This window comes from Lissotriton vulgaris, chromosome 4_1 (genome assembly GCF_964263255.1).
Source record: "Lissotriton vulgaris chromosome 4_1, aLisVul1.2, whole genome shotgun sequence".
Lineage (NCBI taxonomy): Eukaryota > Metazoa > Chordata > Amphibia > Caudata > Salamandridae > Lissotriton > Lissotriton vulgaris.
In genome coordinates this window covers 660,166,257-660,188,646 of record NC_141691.1, presented here as the reverse complement: position 1 = coordinate 660,188,646, position 22,390 = coordinate 660,166,257, and the positions used below count along the sequence as shown (strand labels likewise).

The following is a 22,390-nucleotide window of genomic DNA, read 5'->3' as shown; positions in this document are numbered from 1 at the left end:
TCCCAAAGCTCCCTCTCCCAATCCTCCTCCCCTGTGCCCGCGCATCTAGACCATGCACTGCCTTAACCACGCATGTGCGTGGTGAAGGCAGGTGCGTGGTGAAGGCAGGCGCGTGGTGAAGGCAGGCGCGTGGTGAAGGCAGGCGTGGTTAATGCAAGCTTGGTTCCGCTTGCAGGGAAACAGCACACGAGGCTCAACCTGTGCTGTAAAGGTTGTTTCCTGTAAATGAGGCGCTTTTGGGATATACACCATGTACAGTAAGTAAGGCTTGACAATTTGGCAATGTATGTGCCATACACATTTTGCTACCATCAAGTAAGTTATGCTTTTTTGTGGAAAAAGAACAAACTTAGGAAGCCGCAATTCAAACGGAAACGGCAAGGAGGATGCTGTTTCTCGTACCTCGCCCTCAGTTTCAGGAACTCTTCCTTCGACAGTTAGGACCTGCGATAATCTTATGGTCTTCAGGAAAACCCTGAAGACCTGGCTGTTTGAGCAAGCCTATGCTTAGGTACTTTTGTCAACTCCCCTCAGACTTAGCGCCATGAAGCCCACGGGTGTCCGTGCGCTCTACAAGTTGTTATTAACATAACATAGCAACGTGGTGTAAGGACTTGAGTGCTAGGGTTTGGTATAGCTCCCCAAATAAACTGTATTGGGTTTCCATCCAGTATTCATTCAGGACAAAAAGATAAAGTAGATTCATGCTTGGACATTTTGGTTTGAAGCCTCACACCTGCTTCAATGTCAAAAGAAAAATGTCAGAACTTCTCCATTACAGAGTAGAACGAAAAATCACAAGAAATTCATATTTTGCCAAGGATGGTTGTTTCAATCATTCTCTCATACGAGCAGGAAAACAAAGGATACGTATATCAGCCGTAAGAACGGACAAGAATGGCACAATGAGCATACAAGTTTACTTTTCTGTGCACTAACTTATTTTTAAATTCTTGGATGATCACAGCAGAAACACACAAATCTGAAGCCATATCAAATCAGCAAGGAAAGAGGAATGCTAACATCGAGAAATAAGGACAGTATATTTGCTAAAATTAATTAGTCCAAACACAAACATTTTCAAGTAGAATATGAAAAGTAGGAAATGCAACTTGAAAACATATATGTCGAGACTGGTAAATGTTCAGGAATTATGACGCCATAAATAATTTAGAAATGCATATTCAAAGTGCTCTCTCCTCGTAACACTAAGTACACTTGTTTTTGGTTTATCCCACTGCTCACGGGGCAAGGCTTAATTAAACTCCATCACCAAAACTTATACCTGACAAGAAGTTATGCCAGTACTACAGCAGCCACATCTTCTGAATTAGGAGCATTCGTTCTCGGATATCGCAATAAAGTGACTTTTTATTTGGGTCATTTACTTTCCTCTGTGTACGCATAAAACAAATTACTCTATATGGGTTTTGGAATGTGTTTACCAAGAGAAATACATTTCCCATTTGAGAACAGTCTTGAAATATTCCCTGGCTACGTTTGTGTGGAAAAACCTTAAAAATATAGTGCACTATACATGGACTCACCGCGAAGGTTAGGTTCTCCTAGTGACGTCATAAAAAGGGACAGGAAGTAAGCATGCAAACAGGTAGGTTTTACGCTTTAATCTTAACCAAGTGCATTTTTAGTTATAAAAAGACTGAAAAAATTGAGAAACGTTGTTTCTGTTGAAATGCTAGCTGTTGTTCACAGCCGGTTGGCAACTCCCCTTTCAATGGCTAAAAGATCTACATGTTTAAACAAATGATAGTATTTCTCATGGCATTAGGCTTTTTTCAGTTTTGACAGATTGTTTATTTTCACATTTGTGATGGTGAGATGAGTGATGAACAAATCATCCTACTGCCAATGGCAGGGCAGATGCCGTTTTTGTTGACAGAGTCCTTACCTCGTACATAGTATCGCACCCCCGCTCTAAAACAGCTCCGCCTGGAAACAAGAATCCAATCAAAGCACTTCCCATTTATGAAACAAGTGTGCACGTCAATAACTGAGGGGAGAGCAATGTTAAGAAAAAAAACACACTTGTGCAGAATAACAAGTGGAAAAGGCAAGAAGTATATCTGAATTTGCGTCGAAAAAGGCAAGCTTACACAGATTTAAACAGAAGAGTGGAGGGTGAAATCAAATCCATACAAGCAGTCAGCAGCAATGTCCGACACCCATTCACACAAACGGAAGAGAGTGCACTCCTTCACAGGTGAACACTAAGGAGGGATAGAAGCCATTCAAGATGGCCACCAAGTTTTGAAGCTCTGTGACTTGGTGGAACCTATTTGAATATTGCACCTTACACTGCTGTGGGTGACTATTTCACCATAAGGAAAAGGCTGCCTGATACTGGAGGTATGCATTTGTCACCCAGGATGCGTGTAACAAATGTTTCAAATCAATATGCACTGATGCCGCTTGAAAAGTATTCCTATATCGCGCTTGCCTGCCATTTTATCCTCTATAGAGCACACTGGAGCGATGCTCACATTATCCTTAAATATTTCCTCATTAAGGCTTGTTACGGACTCAGATATTCTTGGATAACAAATAACCTATTTCTCACTTTTGATGACACGCCCTCATATTTTCAAATGACCATCTGTACTCCTCTTGCCTCAGATGTAATGCTACAGCTGCTTGCTAATGTGTTTTAGCTACTGTAAAGTGTTTTTTTTATCTAGCACTTCGTTTGAAATGACAAGAGACAACCTTTGAGCTGGCACATTACATTGCTCTCATTCTATTTAACATTCGTACTTGCCCAAGCTGCATATAATCCATTAGCATTTTTCTAAACACATTTTATTGTTTTGATAGAAACATTAGGTATTACCATCATCAATATGCGTTTCCATTTCTAGAAAATAAAAGAAATAACCAATAATAGTCATAGATCGAGCCCACAGCCTCCCAGTTAGGTTATGTTCATTTATATGTGTAAAGTGCCAAATCACCAACGGTCTCCAAGTGCTACAAACCATAAAACCAGGAGTGCCATAAAGCTTGCAAACAGAGCAAAGCTTGGGGTGAGCTCATCCATACGCCTTAGTAAACAAAATAGTCTTAAGTTTCTTCCTGAATGGGAGGAGAGTCACCTCACCATGCAGACTCTCTGGGAGCTTATTCCAAAGATAGGGAATCACAACTGAGAAGGCACATCCCCCTAAGGTTGTTCTGTTAAAACAAAGCCAAGCCAACAGGTGTGCTACTGATAAATGGAGACAACGACCAGGCACGTAAGGCATCAAACGATCTTTAATGTAGCTGGGCGCCGCTCTGGACTTCGCTTTATGTGCGATGCACAGGCCCTTGAATCTGATCCTCTGCTTAATAGGGAGCCAGTGTAGCTGCTGTAACAAGGGAGTAGCACAAGTTCTTCTCAGCAATTTAAGAATCAGTCGTTCTGCGTCGTTTAGGACCATCTGGAGTTTCCCCCAAAAGTTTATCTTGGAGTCCTATATATACTGCATTGCCATAGTCCAGGCGTGACAGGACTAGAGCCAACACCACAGTACAATTGGTCGCAAATGACAGCAAGGGTACAAGTTTCCACAATTGCCTCATCAATCCGATGCAACTACCCACTACAGCAGCTACTTGCTTATCCATCACTAGCATGGAATCTAACCTAATACCCAGGCTCTTCACAGCTGGCATCGGTATCGGAGTGGTGCCATGCTCTTGTGGCCAGAAGAGGCTGGAACAGGGGTTAGCCCCTGAGGCGATAGCAAGGACCTCAGTCTTGTCCGGGTTTACTTTGATTGAATTCAAAGTCATCCAGTTTATGGTAACCCGAAGGATGTTCTGTACCTTAAACTGTGCCTGGGAGGAATTATCAATGCGAATGATTAGCTGGGTGTCATCGGCATAATTGTATACCCGACATTCCAGTTTGGTAATGCTTCTATCAGAGGCTGGAGATAGATGTTAAAAAGAAGGGGGGACAACAAGTGCCCTGTGGAACCCCACCTGGCAAGGAGCCGTGCCTAGATGTACATTCCCTATTTGGACTTTTTGGGACCGATCCTCCAGGAAGGAGACAGTCCATTGGAGGACTGTCCCAGTAACTCCCAGCCGACAGACACGGGCCACCAATTGTACATGGTTCACCATGTCAAATGCAGCTGAGAGGTCCAATAAGATCAACACTGAGGGAAACTTCTTATCAGCTGTTAGCCGTAGCTCATCCAGTACTGAGAGCATCATCAACTCAGTGCTGTTGTGAGCTCTAAATCCCGCTTGCTTAGCATGTAGCAGCTGATGCTCTTTCAAGAAGGATGAAAGCACTCTAAGCACATGTTGCTCAAGCACCATGGCCAGGTATGGAAGTCTGGAGATCGGTCGAACATTTTTCAGATTCTTAGGGTCCACCCCTGCTATTTATTAGCAGTGGGATTACCATGGCTTCATTAAATTTGTGTGGGACCTTCCCCGTTGTTAGAACAGGTTTAGAAGGGATAGTATCTCTGCCCCTACCACCGGGAGACCCATTTTAAACACCCTAGGAAGGCTGGGGTCTTTCGGTGACCCAGACTTTACTCTGACCATGATATAAGCCAGACAGTTAAAATCAAGTGCAGGGCAGAGACAGACAGTATGCCTCCCCGATAGTCTGGTGGATCAAGCACTGGGAACGGACTCCAACTTATACAAGCAGTGCCTATTTCTCCAATGATATCTCCAACCTTGGTAAGCAAGAAGTCCTGTATCTTGTCACAGTCCACCTGCTTAACGACCAACCTCAATTCCTTCTTTTTGCTCAGCTCCCAGAGTACATTAAATGTCTCCTTTTGAGTGTCAGTGGCTCCCTAATCTTCAAATCACAATATGCAGATTTTTTGGCCATCAATAAGGCTTTGTAGAGAGCTAATTCTGTTTTATAGTTTTCCCGAGCTAATGGCACATATGATTTCCGCTAATGCCTTTCGCACTGGCGAAGGGCCTGTTTTTCACTTCTAAATACTGCAGTATACCAAGGCTGCAGCCTCTGCTCCCATTGGTTGGTCGTCCAGATCAATATGGGTTTATCCCTGAGAGATCAACATCCCAAAATCTCAGGACTTTATTTTCAGTACTACATTTGCATCACGAGGTACAAGCGGCCACTGTATTTTTAGACGCTACAAAGGCGTTTGATACTTTAGAGTTGCAATATCTTTTGGAAATCCTAGGTCATATAGGCTTTAGTCCGTCATTTATAAATCTAATACGTCTACTCTACACACTACGGCTGGCACGCGTGAGGGTGAATGGTCTCGCGTTTGAACCATTGAATATCTTGTGAGGCACAAGGCAAGGCTGCCCGCTATCCCCTCTGCTTTTTGCAATTGCGATGGAGCCGCTCGCAGGACGCATCTGGCAACATCATACCGCTGAAGGGATTGGATTTAGTACCCGTAGTCTTTTAATCTCATTATATGCCAACAACGTCACCTTATATGTGACTGATCTGGCGTCAAATCTGGAACCGTTACTGAGGGAATTTATTAAATTCGGTGGCCTTTCGGGTATTTCTTGATTAACTGGGCTATTTTCACTTTGACTGACACCCCTGTCCAAGCCCCCTCAGAGTTTCCTCTTCCGTGGACGATGGAGCCTGTGAAGTATTTAGGTATATGGATTAGCAGGGAGATACAGGTCCTCTGGAACATGAATTATGGGCACACCATAACCTGGCTGGAAGAGAAAGTCACCGCGTGGGCTGGGCTCCCGCTTTCTTTAGCCGGGAGCATAGCGTTGGTTAAGATGGTGGTATTACCGAAATTCCTTTATTTATTTATTACTATTCTTCTTCCTCTTACACAAGCCTTTTTTTAAACCCTACGGTCCCTGTTGATTTCCCAGGTATGGGCGGGTGGACAGGCAAGAATTTTGTGGGATCTTTTAACACTTCCTTTGCGTCAGGGTGGACTGGGGACTCCGGACATGCAATTGTATGCATGGAGCGCACAAGCTCAGTTCTTACATTAGTGGGTACACCTTACTCCTTTTCAGCCTTATGTGGCTGCGGAGGCAGACGTTGCAGCGCCCCTTCTCCTACAGGTTGCCCTGTTTAAAGTTTACAGATGCCCTAGAAACGATATAGACACAGTGGAGACCCTACGTTAGGCCTGGAACGAGTTGCGGAAGAGAGCTGGCGCTCCCATCCTATATGCCCCAGCAATGCCCCTAGCACATAACCCAATGCTGTTCCCCACAGGAGACGACGTTGGAAAGGACTTGGCACACAAAATGAATCTAAACACTTTCGCAGACCTCTATCCAGAAGGGTCCTTCCGACCAACCCAGACGGCAGTGGAGGATCGACAGGTATCGTCCTCTGAATTATTCGCATATCATAAACTTAGGGTAGTGTGTTGGCCCTTACAGGACATTTTCCCGGATACCCTGCCCACCCTAAGCGCCTTAGAAAACATACTTAAATCAGCCTCCCCTCGCCGACTCATCACCAGGATATATAACCACATGCAGACATCAGCACCTTTGACGAAACCTTGGGCACTAATGGCATGGAATGAAGACCTCCAGCCCCCGCTCACGGAAGACCAGTGGCTTTATTGCTGCAGCCAACTCACAGGACTCTCCCCAATTTCAAACTTCGTTTAATCCATTTTAAATTCCTACACATGTTTTATAGGACACCCACCAGTTCGCATCATATAGATCTAAAAGACAACGAAAGTGACTTATTGCCCAATGCCAAATCGTCTGAAATAGGCGTGATAACTGTCCCTGTCTGTTTTTGTAAATAGCAATAAAGTAAAGGAGGCCCCCTTAACTGTCAAATTTGGGACAGGGGAGGTAGCGTAGGAAACTGGGGAACGTCCCACAGGTTTACCGCAAGATGGGTATGAAATGGAGTAGTAAACTGAAATGCGTTTTGCAATACCTAGCAATACCATCAATATACTTCTATTAGTTGTCAGGACATAGAATCCAAAGTATACGCTCGAGCTTATATTTGTTATACCACCAAAAAATTGTAAATGTAATTGTATTCATGCACACAGACCATCAAATGTAAGAAAACAAATCGGAGAATAATGTTTTAGAAAAATATATATATATATTTGTCGAGTTATTCATAAAGGGTACATTGTCAAACACAATTATAACAATCATTAAAAAACATACATATTGCATGTTATTACATTTATTAAAAAAAAATTTAAAATAAGAAAACAACACATAAGCATTTAAGTTAAAAAGTTCAAGAGAACAGGGGTCGACGCGGCGTTTCGGTTACAGTGAGATAGACAACCTTCTTCAGGACCAAGTTCTAAGAAGAAACATATAATTACTAATCATATCAAACCCAATTTTTTACAGAATCATTTTCTAAAACAACACATTTTCTTCCGCTATAGCATTTGACAACAGGTGCTATTATTGTGCATAACGATTGCTAAAACAGGTGGTTTGGTAAGATATTGCTAAAGTGCATAGCGCATTTGTACTATTCCCATTTCGTGGGTCACTATGTTAATTATCATAGTGATATAGGAAATCTATTATGTGGGTTGGATTGCCCACTCTGAAAATTCCTATGCATGGGCGGAATTAATGGAAGTGTCTAAGTACTTATATAGGACACTTGCTGGTGGGTTGCCATTATGCAAAGCGATAGATTTTAAGATTGTTCTACCCACATCAGAAATTACTTTAATGGTTCAAGTAGCCTCCAAATAAATCCAGGAGGGCACTTTGGCGGTTGTATAATCCGGTATAGATACTGACAATATATCCTCTTGTAGTGCTATATTTCCTCACGATATCTGTAAATAGCAGCAAGGTTGTGTTTTTAATTTTGAGCTATATGTATACAGAAATTAAAATTGGAAAAGGTTATAATTGTAAATCGAAGAAAACTACCTTAAGATTTTATGGGGATAAATCTTATTCTGGTAGTAGGAGCCACCGATAAGTGTTTCTTGTACTGCTGAAAATGAAAGCTCCTATTAGTTTATTGCAAATAGGGAGTGATAGCCATTGGTCTACTGGTCTACTTAAATAAATTGACCACATGTTTATACTTACCCAGGTTTAAATTACTGGCAGTAGTATATGATGCACTTGCTTTTCACTATGCTGATGTAGCAGCTTTTTAACATTCAATTCGAGGTGGGCATTATCTTGCCACTGATTCTTTGGAAAAAGGATAAGATAAATATCTGTTTTAGGGTTCCAACATGGGTTCATATTTGAAAAACAGCTTTATCCAATGAGATTAGATAGTCAGACCTCAGGTGTCTAGCTGTATCAGTAATGCGTTATTGATAATCTGATTTCACTATATAACAGGAGTTTATAGTTATATTATCTATTTTACGCCTAGAGCATTTACTACATGCATCTGTCTAGAGAATGCGGTCTTACACTATTTATTCATCTTGCCACTGTGTGTTTTGAGGCAAAACGACACAAGCCCCCTATGATGCCGGACATCTTCCAACATTAAACAACATGTGTTATAAATTGTTGTAGTGTTATTTAGTAAATAGAGAATTTGTCAAGATGCAACAATAATGGGACAAAATACTGGGTAACTAGTCCACCCCTTGGCTCTGCTGAGACATATCGCTTGTAAAGGGTAATTAAGAGTTGGATTAGCGCCGTTTAGCAATAAGGGTCTAGCTATCCCGAGCGTTTCCAAAGGAGAGTTTTAACATAAAGGGAAACGGGTTGCAGGCATTCGGGCTAGATCATCTTACCTTGAGCGTTTCATTCGGCCTCCCTGCTCCCACTACCGTCGTCGTTGATCTTCTCTTTGCCGTGTAAGCGAAAGTATCTTCGCTGGCAGAGGGAATCCCTATTTATGTTAAGGGCAATCTCATTGGGCGGTAAGGATTAACCGTCCTGGTTGGTCGACGGGATGTCACGTGGCGTGATGTATTTACGTCGCATATTTCCCTTTTAGGACGCTGTATGTGGCGGTGATGTAAAATCGGGATCGTCTCTCGATTACATCCGAGTATTGACATATTGTGTGACGAATATGCTTAAAATAAATTATTGCAGTTAGAGAAATATTAGATTCTTGTCCCGCCACAATTAAAATAAAATAGTAAAAAATTGGCTCAGTATATTGCGCGTGTCCATTAATTGACATACCGCGATTTTGGAATTGTCGGATATTTTTTATTACAAATATTAAACATTGTAGAGCAAATGTGCTCAGATATCATAGACTCGAGCTAAGAATTAACCGTCCTGATTGGTCGGCTGGCTGTCACGTGACGTCACGTGATGTGTTTGCGTCGTTTGTTTACCTTTTAAGCCACTGTACGTGACGGTGCTGTAAAGTCGGGCTCAGCTCTCGATTGCGTTTGAATATTGACCTAGTGTGTGAAGAGTATATTTAACATAAATAGATTAATGCAGTGAGGAAAATAGAGTCACACTATGATTTAAATTGAATAGTGAAGAATTGGCTCAGTGCAATTCGCGTGTCCATTGGTTGACATACTATTGCGCAATTTGGAAATATCAGTTAATTATTAGTATTAATATTATACGATGTGGAACAAATATGCTCAAGTATCATACCCACGAGTTACTCAAATGGACCAAGAGTTTTACGATACAAACATCTCCACTTTGGAGAGTATAATTCGTTGTGTCGTTCGGTATTAAATAAGGGCAAACCTAATCGTTCATGAAAATTTTTTTTGACAATAAGTAGAGGAAAGTTTAAACGGAACAATAATATTAATAGATAGTAAATGGCAAAAATTGGTATTACCTTGATAACTTATTAACTACGTCTAGGAAGGGCATTTTTAAAAGTAAGAGTGAGCCACGTTAGGGAAAAAAGAATTTTTCTATTATCCACACGTCAAAAAGGCAGGTCTAACAAGGTACAGTGATCATTATAGATAGGAAGATCATATCAAAGAAACTAAAAAGATCTATTGATATTGCTGGATTGTTGAATTCTTATATTATTTTCTCCCAATCTTCTCTACTGTTGAGGCCTGCACGGACACTGTTACACCTAGACATAAAAAATTGCTCTCGTCTTTTCCTCTTTTGAGAGAGGTTACCACCTCTGGTGCCAAGAGTAACATGTTCCAGGCAACACCATCGCAGATCTTTTATTTCATGTTTAGCTGATTTCCAGTGTTCTGTGAGGGGGGCACCTGTCTTGTTCGTACGCAAGGCAGATCTATGCTCATTTAGCCTGGTACGAACTTCTCTTGAGGTTTCTCCGATGTAAATTAAATCGCAGGGACAACTTATTAGGTAAATAACACTGGTCGTTCTACAATTCATAAAGCTCGTTGGTCTAAGAACAGTGTTTTTTATTGTAATTATATTCCCGCGGATTATATTTTTACAATTGATACAGCCCGAACAGGGAAAAGTACCCGTTGGCATCGGGGCATTATCAATACATGGTTGTTTGGTTGCGTTGGGTTCCCTATAGGTGTGAACCAGGCTGTTTTTAATGGTTCTGTTCCTTCTATAGGAAAACATTGGTTTAGGGAGTTTATTGTTGTGTTTATCTGTCACAAGATGCCAATTCCTATTAATTATGTTCTTAAGTTTATTACTAATCGGATTGTAATTTGTTACAAAGATGATAGGTTGATTTGTTTGCTCATTCTTTTCCTTTGGGTGAAAGAAATTTTCCCTGTTATAATATTTGGCGCGTTTATATGAATGTCTGATTAGGCGTTTAGGGTAACCTCGTTCTAAAAATTTTGTTTTAAGGATATTGGCATGTTTTTCAAAATCTTGAGATGTTGTACAATTTCTCTTGAGTCTCAAGAATTGTCCAAACGGTATATTATTGACCTGACTGGGTGGGTGATTACTTTTGTGGTGGAGCATTGTATTTTTATCGGTTGGTTTGGTAAATAATTCTACGCTCAATAGTCCGTTTGTGTTCTTGATGATCAGGTCGAGAAATTCGCACCTGTCATTATCTATATGGGAAGTAAACCTCAAGTTGTTGTCTCCTAGGTTAAGCCATGTAATAAATTCTCTAAGTGTCTCAATGGGCCCCGTCCAAATAAAGAAAACATCATCTATATAACGGGACCACATTGAGACATTTTCGTAGAATGGGGATACCGTATTAAAAATGTGATCTTCAAAATTGGAGACATACAGACATGCCAAGCTAGGGGCACATGTGGCCCCCATGCTCGTCCCCTTGGTCTGTCTATATAGTTGTTTATTGAACAAAAAAAGGTTATTTTTTAATACTATGGAGATACAGTCAATAATAAATTGTTCGTGGGTATTAAGGTCCCTATCTTCTTGATTGAGCATAGTAGTGATAACTTCTATTGTGGCATTTTGGGGAATGTTCGTATATAACGATTCAATATCTAGTGTCACTAGAAATTGAGACTGAGGATCAAAGGCAATGCCTTCTATTTTTTGAATAATGTCAGTAGTGTCCTTTGTGTATGCTTTTTGGGAGGTAACTAATGGTTGAAGAAAGACATCGGCGTACTTGCTAAGGGGCTCAGTCAAGGATCCAATGCTGGAGACGATTGGTCTCATGGGGGGGTTCTGAATGTCCTTGTGGACCTTTGGGAGTCCATAGAGAGCTGGGATGATAGGATCTTGATTCAAAAGGAATGAATATTCTTCATCGCAAATGACATTGTCGTCCTTTGCATGTTTTAATAAGGCCGAAATGGATAGCTTTAGAGATGTCCATTCGTCCATATGTGCCAATTTATAATGCTCTCTGTTGGCTAACAAGGTCAGCATTCTGGTGTTATAATCGGTAGTGTCCATTACGACAATTCCGCCCCCTTTATCAGCCGACTTGATTGTCAGTTCAGTATTGTTCTGTAATTCATGCAATGCTAGGTTCTCATCCTTACTGAGGTTGTGATTAATCCAATGTTTCTTTTTCAGTAAATCATCAACACTCTTGTCTATACTCCGCTCGAACGCTTCAATATCTTTCGGAATCATGGTGATATTAGGGGTCCATACTGATTTATTTCTAAGACCTGATTTATTGTTACTGGGATGCCTCTCTTTATCTCCAAAGTATATTGCCAGTCTGACTTTCCTGAAGAAACTCTGAAGGTCCCTCTCAAGAGAATACCTATCTATATTTACAGAAGATGCAAATCCTAGTCCTTTCTCTAATAGAGTGATTTGGTGAATGGTTAATGTCTGTTTGGAAAGATTTATTATTGGGGCCTTATTAGAAGTTGTTAATCCCAATGCTTCTGACTCCGTGTGTTGGGACGTCGTTGGAATTGGGGTTTCGCACTGTAATTCCCACGACCTCGGCCTCTCCCTTTCGGTTGGCCGAAGTTCTGCTGGCGCTGATCCAAAAAAGGAAGGCTACTAGAGGTAGCTGTATTCGTTGCTTCTCTCTCTTTGGTGTTACTATTCTCGTTCTGTTGTTCATTTTCAGAGTCTGAGCTTGTATAGGAGGTATCGAAAAACCTTACTCTCTTATGGGAATTGTGCGATTGATTCTGCCATGGTCTCCGTTGTGGTTGGTTTTCCCTACTTCTTTCATAAAAGTCTTTTTGTAAATAAGGATAGACATGTTCAGGATTGTAGTTAGCGATGTCTTTCCGGAGTTTATTACTCTTTTTGTTAGATAGGTAGTCATTATAGCTGGACACATCTTTCTCAATTTCTTCTAGTTTTTGTTTAGCTTCTTGTAATGCGGTGGTATTTAGTTTATTCTCCATCTCTTCTATCTCTTTACGTTCTACTACTAACACTTCCTGGGCTGTCTCTATAATGAGAATGATCCAATCGCGACTACAGCGATTCGCTATCAATGTCCAGTTCTCTATGAACTTTCTATTGTTAATAAAGATCCCAGGTTCGTTAACTACCTGAAGGCCTTTAGGGATCACTCCCTTCTTGCAATACTCAACTAAGAATTCTGCGTGCAGTTCGGCCCTGACCACTTTCTTTTTTAAATTCCAAAGAGCACGCCACTGCTCTTCGTCTGATTTATCTAGCCTAATGGTAGATACATTTTTTATAGGAGGACCATTAAGGATTTTGTTAAAATGATCCTCTGTGTAACTAAGTACTTTAATGCCTTCCATGGGTGTTTATGTGAAGGTGCGGGTAGCGCTAGAGTGTGTATGCAGATGTATGGATAGTGAGTAAGTACCTCCTCAGCTAAAGAGCTGGGTAAAGATCAATAAAGTAAAGGAGGCCCCCTTAACTGTCAAATTTGGGACAGGGGAGGTAGCGTAGGAAACTGGGGAACGTCCCACAGGTTTACCGCAAGATGGGTATGAAATGGAGTAGTAAACTGAAATGCGTTTTGCAATACCTAGCAATACCATCAATATACTTCTATTAGTTGTCAGGACATAGAATCCAAAGTATACGCTCGAGCTTATATTTGTTATACCACCAAAAAATTGTAAATGTAATTGTATTCATGCACACAGACCATCAAATGTAAGAAAACAAATCGGAGAATAATGTTTTAGAAAAATATATATATATATTTGTCGAGTTATTCATAAAGGGTACATTGTCAAACACAATTATAACAATCATTAAAAAACATACATATTGCATGTTATTACATTTATTAAAAAAAAATTTAAAATAAGAAAACAACACATAAGCATTTAAGTTAAAAAGTTCAAGAGAACAGGGGTCGACGCGGCGTTTCGGTTACAGTGAGATAGACAACCTTCTTCAGGACCAAGTTCTAGGAAGAAACATATAATTACTAATCATATCAAACCCAATTTTGATTCAAAAAATTGGGTTTGATATGATTAGTAATTATATGTTTCTTCCTAGAACTTGGTCCTGAAGAAGGTTGTCTATCTCACTGTAACCGAAACGCCGCGTCGACCCCTGTTCTCTTGAACTTTTTAACTTAAATGCTTATGTGTTGTTTTCTTATTTAAATTTTTTTTTTAATAAATGTAATAACATGCAATATGTATGTTTTTTAATGATTGTTATAATTGTGTTTGACAATGTACCCTTTATGAATAACTCGACAAATATATATATATATTTTTCTAAAACATTATTCTCCGATTTGTTTTCTTACATTTGATGGTCTGTGTGCATGAATACAATTACATTTACAATTTTTTGGTGGTATAACAAATATAAGCTCGAGCGTATACTTTGGATTCTATGTCCTGACAACTAATAGAAGTATATTGATGGTATTGCTAGGTATTGCAAAACGCATTTCAGTTTACTACTCCATTTCATACCCATCTTGCGGTAAACCTGTGGGACGTTCCCCAGTTTCCTACGCTACCTCCCCTGTCCCAAATTTGACAGTTAAGGGGGCCTCCTTTACTTTATTGATCTTTACCCAGCTCTTTAGCGGAGGAGGTACTTACTCACTATCCATACATCTGCATACACACTCTAGCGCTACCCGCACCTTCACATAAACACCCATGGAAGGCATTAAAGTACTTAGTTACACAGAGGATCATTTTAACAAAATCCTTAATGGTCCTCCTATAAAAAATGTATCTACCATTAGGCTAGATAAATCAGACGAAGAGCAGTGGCGTGCTCTTTGGAATTTAAAAAAGAAAGTGGTCAGGGCCGAACTGCACGCAGAATTCTTAGTTGAGTATTGCAAGAAGGGAGTGATCCCTAAAGGCCTTCAGGTAGTTAACGAACCTGGGATCTTTATTAACAATAGCAAGTTCATAGAGAACTGGACATTGATAGCGAATCGCTGTAGTCGCGATTGGATCATTCTCATTATAGAGACAGCCCAGGAAGTGTTAGTAGTAGAACGTAAAGAGATAGAAGAGATGGAGAATAAACTAAATACCACCGCATTACTAGAAGCTAAACAAAAACTAGAAGAAATTGAGAAAGATGTGTCCAGCTATAATGACTACCTATCTAACAAAAAGAGTAATAAACTCCGGAAAGACATCGCTAACTACAATCCTGAACATGTCTATCCTTATTTACAAAAAGACTTTTATGAAAGAAGTAGGGAAAACCAACCACAACGGAGACCATGGCAGAATCAATCGCACAATTCCCATAAGAGAGTAAGGTTTTTCGATACCTCCTATACAAGCTCAGACTCTGAAAATGAACAACAGAACGAGAATAGTAACACCAAAGAGAGAGAAGCAACAAATACAGCTACCTCTAGTAGCCTTCCTTTTTTGGATCAGCGCCAGCAGAACTTCGGCCAACCGAAAGGGAGAGGCCGAGGTCGTGGGAATTACAGTGCGAAACCCCAATTCCAACGACGTCCCAACACGCGGAGTCAGAAGCATTGGGATTAACAACTTCTAATAAGGCCCCAATAATAAATCTTTCCAAACAGACATTAACCATTCACCAAATCACTCTATTAGAGAAAGGACTAGGATTTGCATCTTCTGTAAATATAGATAGGTATTCTCTTGAGAGGGACCTTCAGAGTTTCTTCAGGAAAGTCAGACTGGCAATATACTTTGGAGATAAAGAGAGGCATCCCAGTAACAATAAATCAGGTCTTAGAAATAAATCAGTATGGACCCCTAATATCACCATGATTCCGAAAGATATTGAAGCGTTCGAGCGGAGTATAGACAAGAGTGTTGATGATTTACTGAAAAAGAAACATTGGATTAATCACAACCTCAGTAAGGATGAGAACCTAGCATTGCATGAATTACAGAACAATACTGAACTGACAATCAAGTCGGCTGATAAAGGGGGCGGAATTGTCGTAATGGACACTACCGATTATAACACCAGAATGCTGACCTTGTTAGCCAACAGAGAGCATTATAAATTGGCACATATGGACGAATGGACATCTCTAAAGCTATCCATTTCGGCCTTATTAAAACATGCAAAGGACGACAATGTCATTTGCGATGAAGAATATTCATTCCTTTTGAATCAAGATCCTATCATCCCAGCTCTCTATGGACTCCCAAAGGTCCACAAGGACATTCAGAACCCCCCCATGAGACCAATCGTCTCCAGCATTGGATCCTTGACTGAGCCCCTTAGCAAGTACGCCGATGTCTTTCTTCAACCATTAGTTACCTCCCAAAAAGCATACACAAAGGACACTACTGACATTATTCAAAAAATAGAAGGCATTGCCTTTGATCCTCAGTCTCAATTTCTAGTGACACTAGATATTGAATCGTTATATACGAACATTCCCCAAAATGCCACAATAGAAGTTATCACTACTATGCTCAATCAAGAAGATAGGGACCTTAATACCCACGAACAATTTATTATTGACTGTATCTCCATAGTATTAAAAAATAACCTTTTTTGTTCAATAAACAACTATATAGACAGACCAAGGGGACGAGCATGGGGGCCACATGTGCCCCTAGCTTGGCATGTCTGTATGCCTCCAATTTTGAAGATCATCACATTTTTAATACGGTATCCCCATTCTACGAAAATGTCTCAATGTGGTCCCGTTATATAGATGATGTTTTCTTTATCTGGACGGGGCCCATTGAGACACTTAGAGAATTTATTACATGGCTTAACCTAGGAGACAACAACTTGAGGTTTACTTCCCATATAGATAATGACAGGTGCGAATTTCTCGACCTGATCATCAAGAACACAAACGGACTATTGAGCGTAGAATTATTTACCAAACCAACCGATAAAAATACAATGCTCCACCACAAAAGTAATCACCCACCCAGTCAGGTCAATAATATACCGTTTGGACAATTCTTGAGACTCAAGAGAAATTGTACAACATCTCAAGATTTTGAAAAACATGCCAATATCCTTAAAACAAAATTTTTAGAACGAGGTTACCCTAAACGCCTAATCAGACATTCATATAAACGCGCCAAATATTATAACAGGGAAAATTTCTTTCACCCAAAGGAAAAGAATGAGCAAACAAATCAACCTATCATCTTTGTAACAAATTACAATCCGATTAGTAATAAACTTAAGAACATAATTAATAGGAATTGGCATCTTGTGACAGATAAACACAACAATAAACTCCCTAAACCAATGTTTTCCTATAGAAGGAACAGAACCATTAAAAACAGCCTGGTTCACACCTATAGGGAACCCAACGCAACCAAACAACCATGTACGGGTACTTTTCCCTGTTCGGGCTGTATCAATTGTAAAAATATAATCCGCGGGAATATAATTACAATAAAAAACACTGTTCTTAGACCAACGAGCTTTATGAATTGTAGAACGACCAGTGTTATTTACCTAATAAGTTGTCCCTGCGATTTAATTTACATCGGAGAAACCTCAAGAGAAGTTCGTACCAGGCTAAATGAGCATAGACCTGCCTTGCGTACGAACAAGACAGGTGCCCCCCTCACAGAACACTGGAAATCAGCTAAACATGAAATAAAAGATCTGCGATGGTGTTGCCTGGAACATGTTACTCTTGGCACCAGAGGTGGTAACCTCTCTCAAAAGAGGAAAAGACGAGAGCAATTTTTTATGTCTAGGTGTAACAGTGTCCGTGCAGGCCTCAACAGTAGAGAAGATTGGGAGAAAATAATATAAGAATTCAACAATCCAGCAATATCAATAGATCTTTTTAGTTTCTTTGATATGATCTTCCTATCTATAATGATCACTGTACCTTGTTAGACCTGCCTTTTTGACGTGTGGATAATAGAAAAATTCTTTTTTCCCTAACGTGGCTCACTCTTACTTTTAAAAATGCCCTTCCTAGACGTAGTTAATAAGTTATCAAGGTAATACCAATTTTTGCCATTTACTATCTATTAATATTATTGTTCCGTGTAAACTTTCCTCTACTTATTGTCAAAAAAATTTTTCATGAACGATTAGGTTTGCCCTTATTTAATACCGAACGACACAACGAATTATACTCTCCAAAGTGGAGATGTTTGTATCGTAAAACTCTTGGTCCATTTGAGTAACTTGTGGGTATGATACTTGAGCATATTTGTTCCACATCGTATAATATTAATACTAATAATTAACTGATATTTCCAAATTGCGCAATAGTATGTCAACCAATGGACACGCGAATTGCACTGAGCCAATTCTTCACTATTCAATTTAAATCATAGTGTGACTATTTTCCTCACTGCATTAATCTATTTATGTTAAATATACTCTTCAAACACTAGGTCAATATTCAAACGCAATCGAGAGCTGAGCCCGACTTTACAGCACCGTCACGTACAGTGGCTTAAAAGGTAAACAAACGACGCAAACACATCACGTGACGTCACGTGACAGCCAGCCGACCAATCAGGACGGTTAATTCTTAGCTCGAGTCTATGATATCTGAGCACATTTGCTCTACAATGTTTAATATTTGTAATAAAAAATATCCGACAATTCCAAAATCGCGGTATGTCAATTAATGGACACGCGCAATATACTGAGCCAATTTTTTACTATTTTATTTTAATTGTGGCGGGACAAGAATCTAATATTTCTCTAACTGCAATAATTTATTTTAAGCATATTCGTCACACAATATGTCAATACTCGGATGTAATCGAGAGACGATCCCGATTTTACATCACCGCCACATACAGCGTCCTAAAAGGGAAATATACGACGTAAATACATCACGCCACGTGACATCCCGTCGACCAACCAGGACGGTTAATCCTTACCGCCCAATGAGATTGCCCTTAACATAAATAGGGATTCCCTCTGCCAGCGAAGATACTTTCGCTTACACGGCAAAGAGAAGATCAACGACGACGGTAGTGGGAGCAGGGAGGCCGAATGAAACGCTCAAGGTAAGATGATCTAGCCCGAATGCCTGCAACCCGTTTCCCTTTATGTTAAAACTCTCCTTTGGAAACGCTCGGGATAGCTAGACCCTTATTGCTAAACGGCGCTAATCCAACTCTTAATTACCCTTTACAAGCGATATGTCTCAGCAGAGCCAAGGGGTGGACTAGTTACCCAGTATTTTGTCCCATTATTGTTGCATCTTGACAAATTCTCTATTTACTAAATAACACTACAACAATTTATAACACATGTTGTATAATGTTGGAAGATGTCCAGCATCATAGGGGGCTTGTGTCGTTTTGCCTCAAAACACACAGTGGCAAGATGAATAAATAGTGTAAGACCGCATTCTCTAGACAGATGCATGTAGTAAATGCTCTAGGCGTAAAATAGATAATATAACTATAAACTCCTGTTATATAGTGAAATCAGATTATCAATAACGCATTACTGATACAGCTAGACACCTGAGGTCTGACTATCTAATCTCATTGGATAAAGCTGTTTTTCAAATATGAACCCATGTTGGAACCCTAAAACAGATATTTATCTTATCCTTTTTCCAAAGAATCAGTGGCAAGATAATGCCCACCTCGAATTGAATGTTAAAAAGCTGCTACATCAGCATAGTGAAAAGCAAGTGCATCATATACTACTGCCAGTAATTTAAACCTGGGTAAGTATAAACATGTGGTCAAATTATTTAAGTAGACCAGTAGACCAATGGCTATCACTCCCTATTTGCAATAAACTAATAGGAGCTTTCATTTTCAGCAGTACAAGAAACACTTATCGGTGGCTCCTACTACCAGAATAAGATTTATCCCCATAAAATCTTAAGGTAGTTTTCTTCGATTTACAATTATAACCTTTTCCAATTTTAATTTCTGTATACATATAGCTCAAAATTAAAAACACAACCTTGCTGCTATTTACAGATATCGTGAGGAAATATAGCACTACAAGAGGATATATTGTCAGTATCTATACCGGATTATACAACCGCCAAAGTGCCCTCCTGGATTTATTTGGAGGCTACTTGAACCATTAAGGTAATTTCTGATGTGGGTAGAACAATCTTAAAATCTATCACTTTGCATAATGGCAACCCACCAGCAAGTGTCCTATATAAGTACTTAGACACTTCCATTAATTCCGCCCATGCATAGGAATTTTCAGAGTGGGCAATCCAACCCACATAATAGATTTCCTATATCACTATGATAATTAACATAGTGACCCACGAAATGGGAATAGTACAAATGTGCTATGCACTTTAGCAATACCTTACCAAACCACCTGTTTTAGCAATCGTTATGCACAATAATAGCACCGGTTGTCAAATGCTATAGCGGAAGAAAATGTGTTGTTTTAGAAAATGATTCTGTAAAAAATTGGGTTTGATATGATTAGTAATTATATGTTTCTTCCTAGAACTTGGTCCTGAAGAAGGTTGTCTATCTCACTGTAACCGAAACGCCGCGTCGACCCCTGTTCTCTTGAACTTTTTAACTTAAATGCTTATGTGTTGTTTTCTGATTTTAATTTTTTTTTTAATAAATGTAATAACATGCAATATGTATGTTTTTTAATGATTGTTATAATTGTGTTTGACAATGTACCCTTTATGAATAACTCGACAAATATATATATATATTTTTCTAAAACATTATTCTCCGATTTGTTTTCTTACATTTGATGGTCTGTGTGCATGAATACAATTACATTTACAATTTTTTGGTGGTATAACAAATATAAGCTCGAGCGTATACTTTGGATTCTATGTCCTGACAACTAATAGAAGTATATTGATGGTATTGCTAGGTAATGCAAAACGCATTTCAGTTTACTACTCCATTTCATACCCATCTTGCGGTAAACCTGTGGGACGTTCCCCAGTTTCCTGTTTTTGTAAATAGTACATGGCTGTTATGCTGTCCGTCAGAAATGAGACAACCTTGCGTGTCAAGTGAGCTAGAATGTGGAGACCCTGGTGATTGGTACTCCAGAGACCCATAACTTTGAGATCTCGAAGGTAAGCGCCACATCCTGTAAGGGATGTATCCGCTTTGAGAATGATCTGGGAACAGGGTTCAGAAATGGCCACCTCTTTGATAAGTATTGTGTGTTTCACCGATGCAGAGAGTGTTGAGTGCAGCTGTCCACCAACACTAGCTCTTGTAGCTGACACTATGATTGAGACCACTGGCGCGACAGACATTCTTGCAGCAGTCGCATATGAAGTTGAGCATGTGGTACTATTGTGATGCAAGATGCCATCATGCCTTATGTATTGGTTGGGTTGAAACTTCTGTAGCAGTGTTTGGATATTTTGAATCCTGGCCACATTTGGGTATGGTGAATCTAACTGGGTGTTGAAAATAGCCCCTAAATACGTCTGAATCTGTAAAGGTTCATGGTGTGATTCCTGTATTTTGATAGCAAACCCCAGTTGATGGAGAAGATGGAGAGTAGTCTGTGTGCGTTGTTGAGCCATGAGATGTGTACTGGTTTTGATGAGCCAGTCATCCAGATATGGAAATACCTGAATGTTCTGCCTGCGCAGATGTGCTGCTACTACTAACGCTTGATATTTGGTGAACACCCGAGGTGCAGTAGTGACTCAGATTGGGAGTACTTTGAACTGGTAATGCCTTTCAGCTACAAGAAATCTGAGGTATTTGTGATGAACTGGATGGATTGGGATGTGAAGTAAGCATAATGTAAGTCTAGTGCAGACATAAAGTCGCCTTGTTGAAGCAGTGGGATCACGTCCTGAAGAGTGACCATGTGGAAGTCTTCTAACAGTATGCAATGATTTAAGGACCTGAGATCTAAAATGGGCTGTAGTGATCCATCTTTCTTGGGAATTAGAAAGTATAGAGAATACACTTCTGAATCCTGATCTTGAAGCAGGATGGGTTTTATGTCTCTTTTGAGTAACAGAGTCTCCACTTCTTGTTTTAACAGGTTTTGATGCTCAATGGAGAGGTGGAATGTTTGGAAGTTTGGTTAAGAGCTCCAGAATCATGTTGGATAATGTCCAACACCCATTGATCTGATGTTATAGTTTTCCAAGCTGGGAAGAAATGTTGTAATCGGCTCCCACCAGGTGTTTAATGGTCAGGGGGAATGAGCAGAGTCTCACTGCTTTGAGGTGGAGGGTGCAGAGCCTGTTGAGGGACCCCCAACGCGACCCCTGGAATGTTTTTCTCTATATGTGCCTCTGTAGTAACCCCTTGATGGGGGAGGATTGATGCTTTCTATACGAGGAGGTAGATGCATCAGGTGGTGAAGTTTTGGCGCCCTGTTGAGGGACACCGAAAGGAGCCACACGAAGCAGGGGTTTGGAGCGCCCCCATTGATTTAGCTACTTTGGTGTCCTTTTTCATTTTCTCAAATGATTGGTCAACCTGGGGACCAAAGAGATACTCTTTATCAAAAGGAACTTTTAATAGGGTTTGTTGCACCTCTGGCTTGAAGCCAGATATACGGTGACAAGCACGTCTACTCAAGACACTTGTGTTGATACCCCAGGCTGCTGTGTCCATTGAGTCTATGACACACCTAATTGAATTGTTGTAGATTAACTTTCCCTGATGCACACGTTACTACTTGTGTAACAATATATCTGTAAGAGACATTAGTTAGTGATAGATTCCTTACCTTAGAATAT

The 22,390-nt window shown here is 40.0% G+C and overlaps 1 protein-coding gene across 4 annotated transcripts in view; it reads right to left on the bottom strand.

The window, feature by feature from the left end:
• The window catches only part of SACM1L (SAC1 like phosphatidylinositide phosphatase), a 411,244-nt gene that overhangs the window by 267,514 nt on the left and 121,340 nt on the right, over positions 1-22,390 (bottom strand). For all 4 annotated transcript variants that reach the window (XR_015309871.1, XR_015309872.1, XM_086964916.1 and 1 more), the window contains exon 7: positions 1,910-2,011. Coding sequence is in view for 2 of the 4 variants with exons in the window: in XM_086964916.1 (XP_086821042.1) it covers positions 1,910-2,011 (102 nt within the window). In the remaining 2 variants the exon portion in view is untranslated. The remainder of the gene's footprint in view (positions 1-1,909; positions 2,012-22,390) is intronic.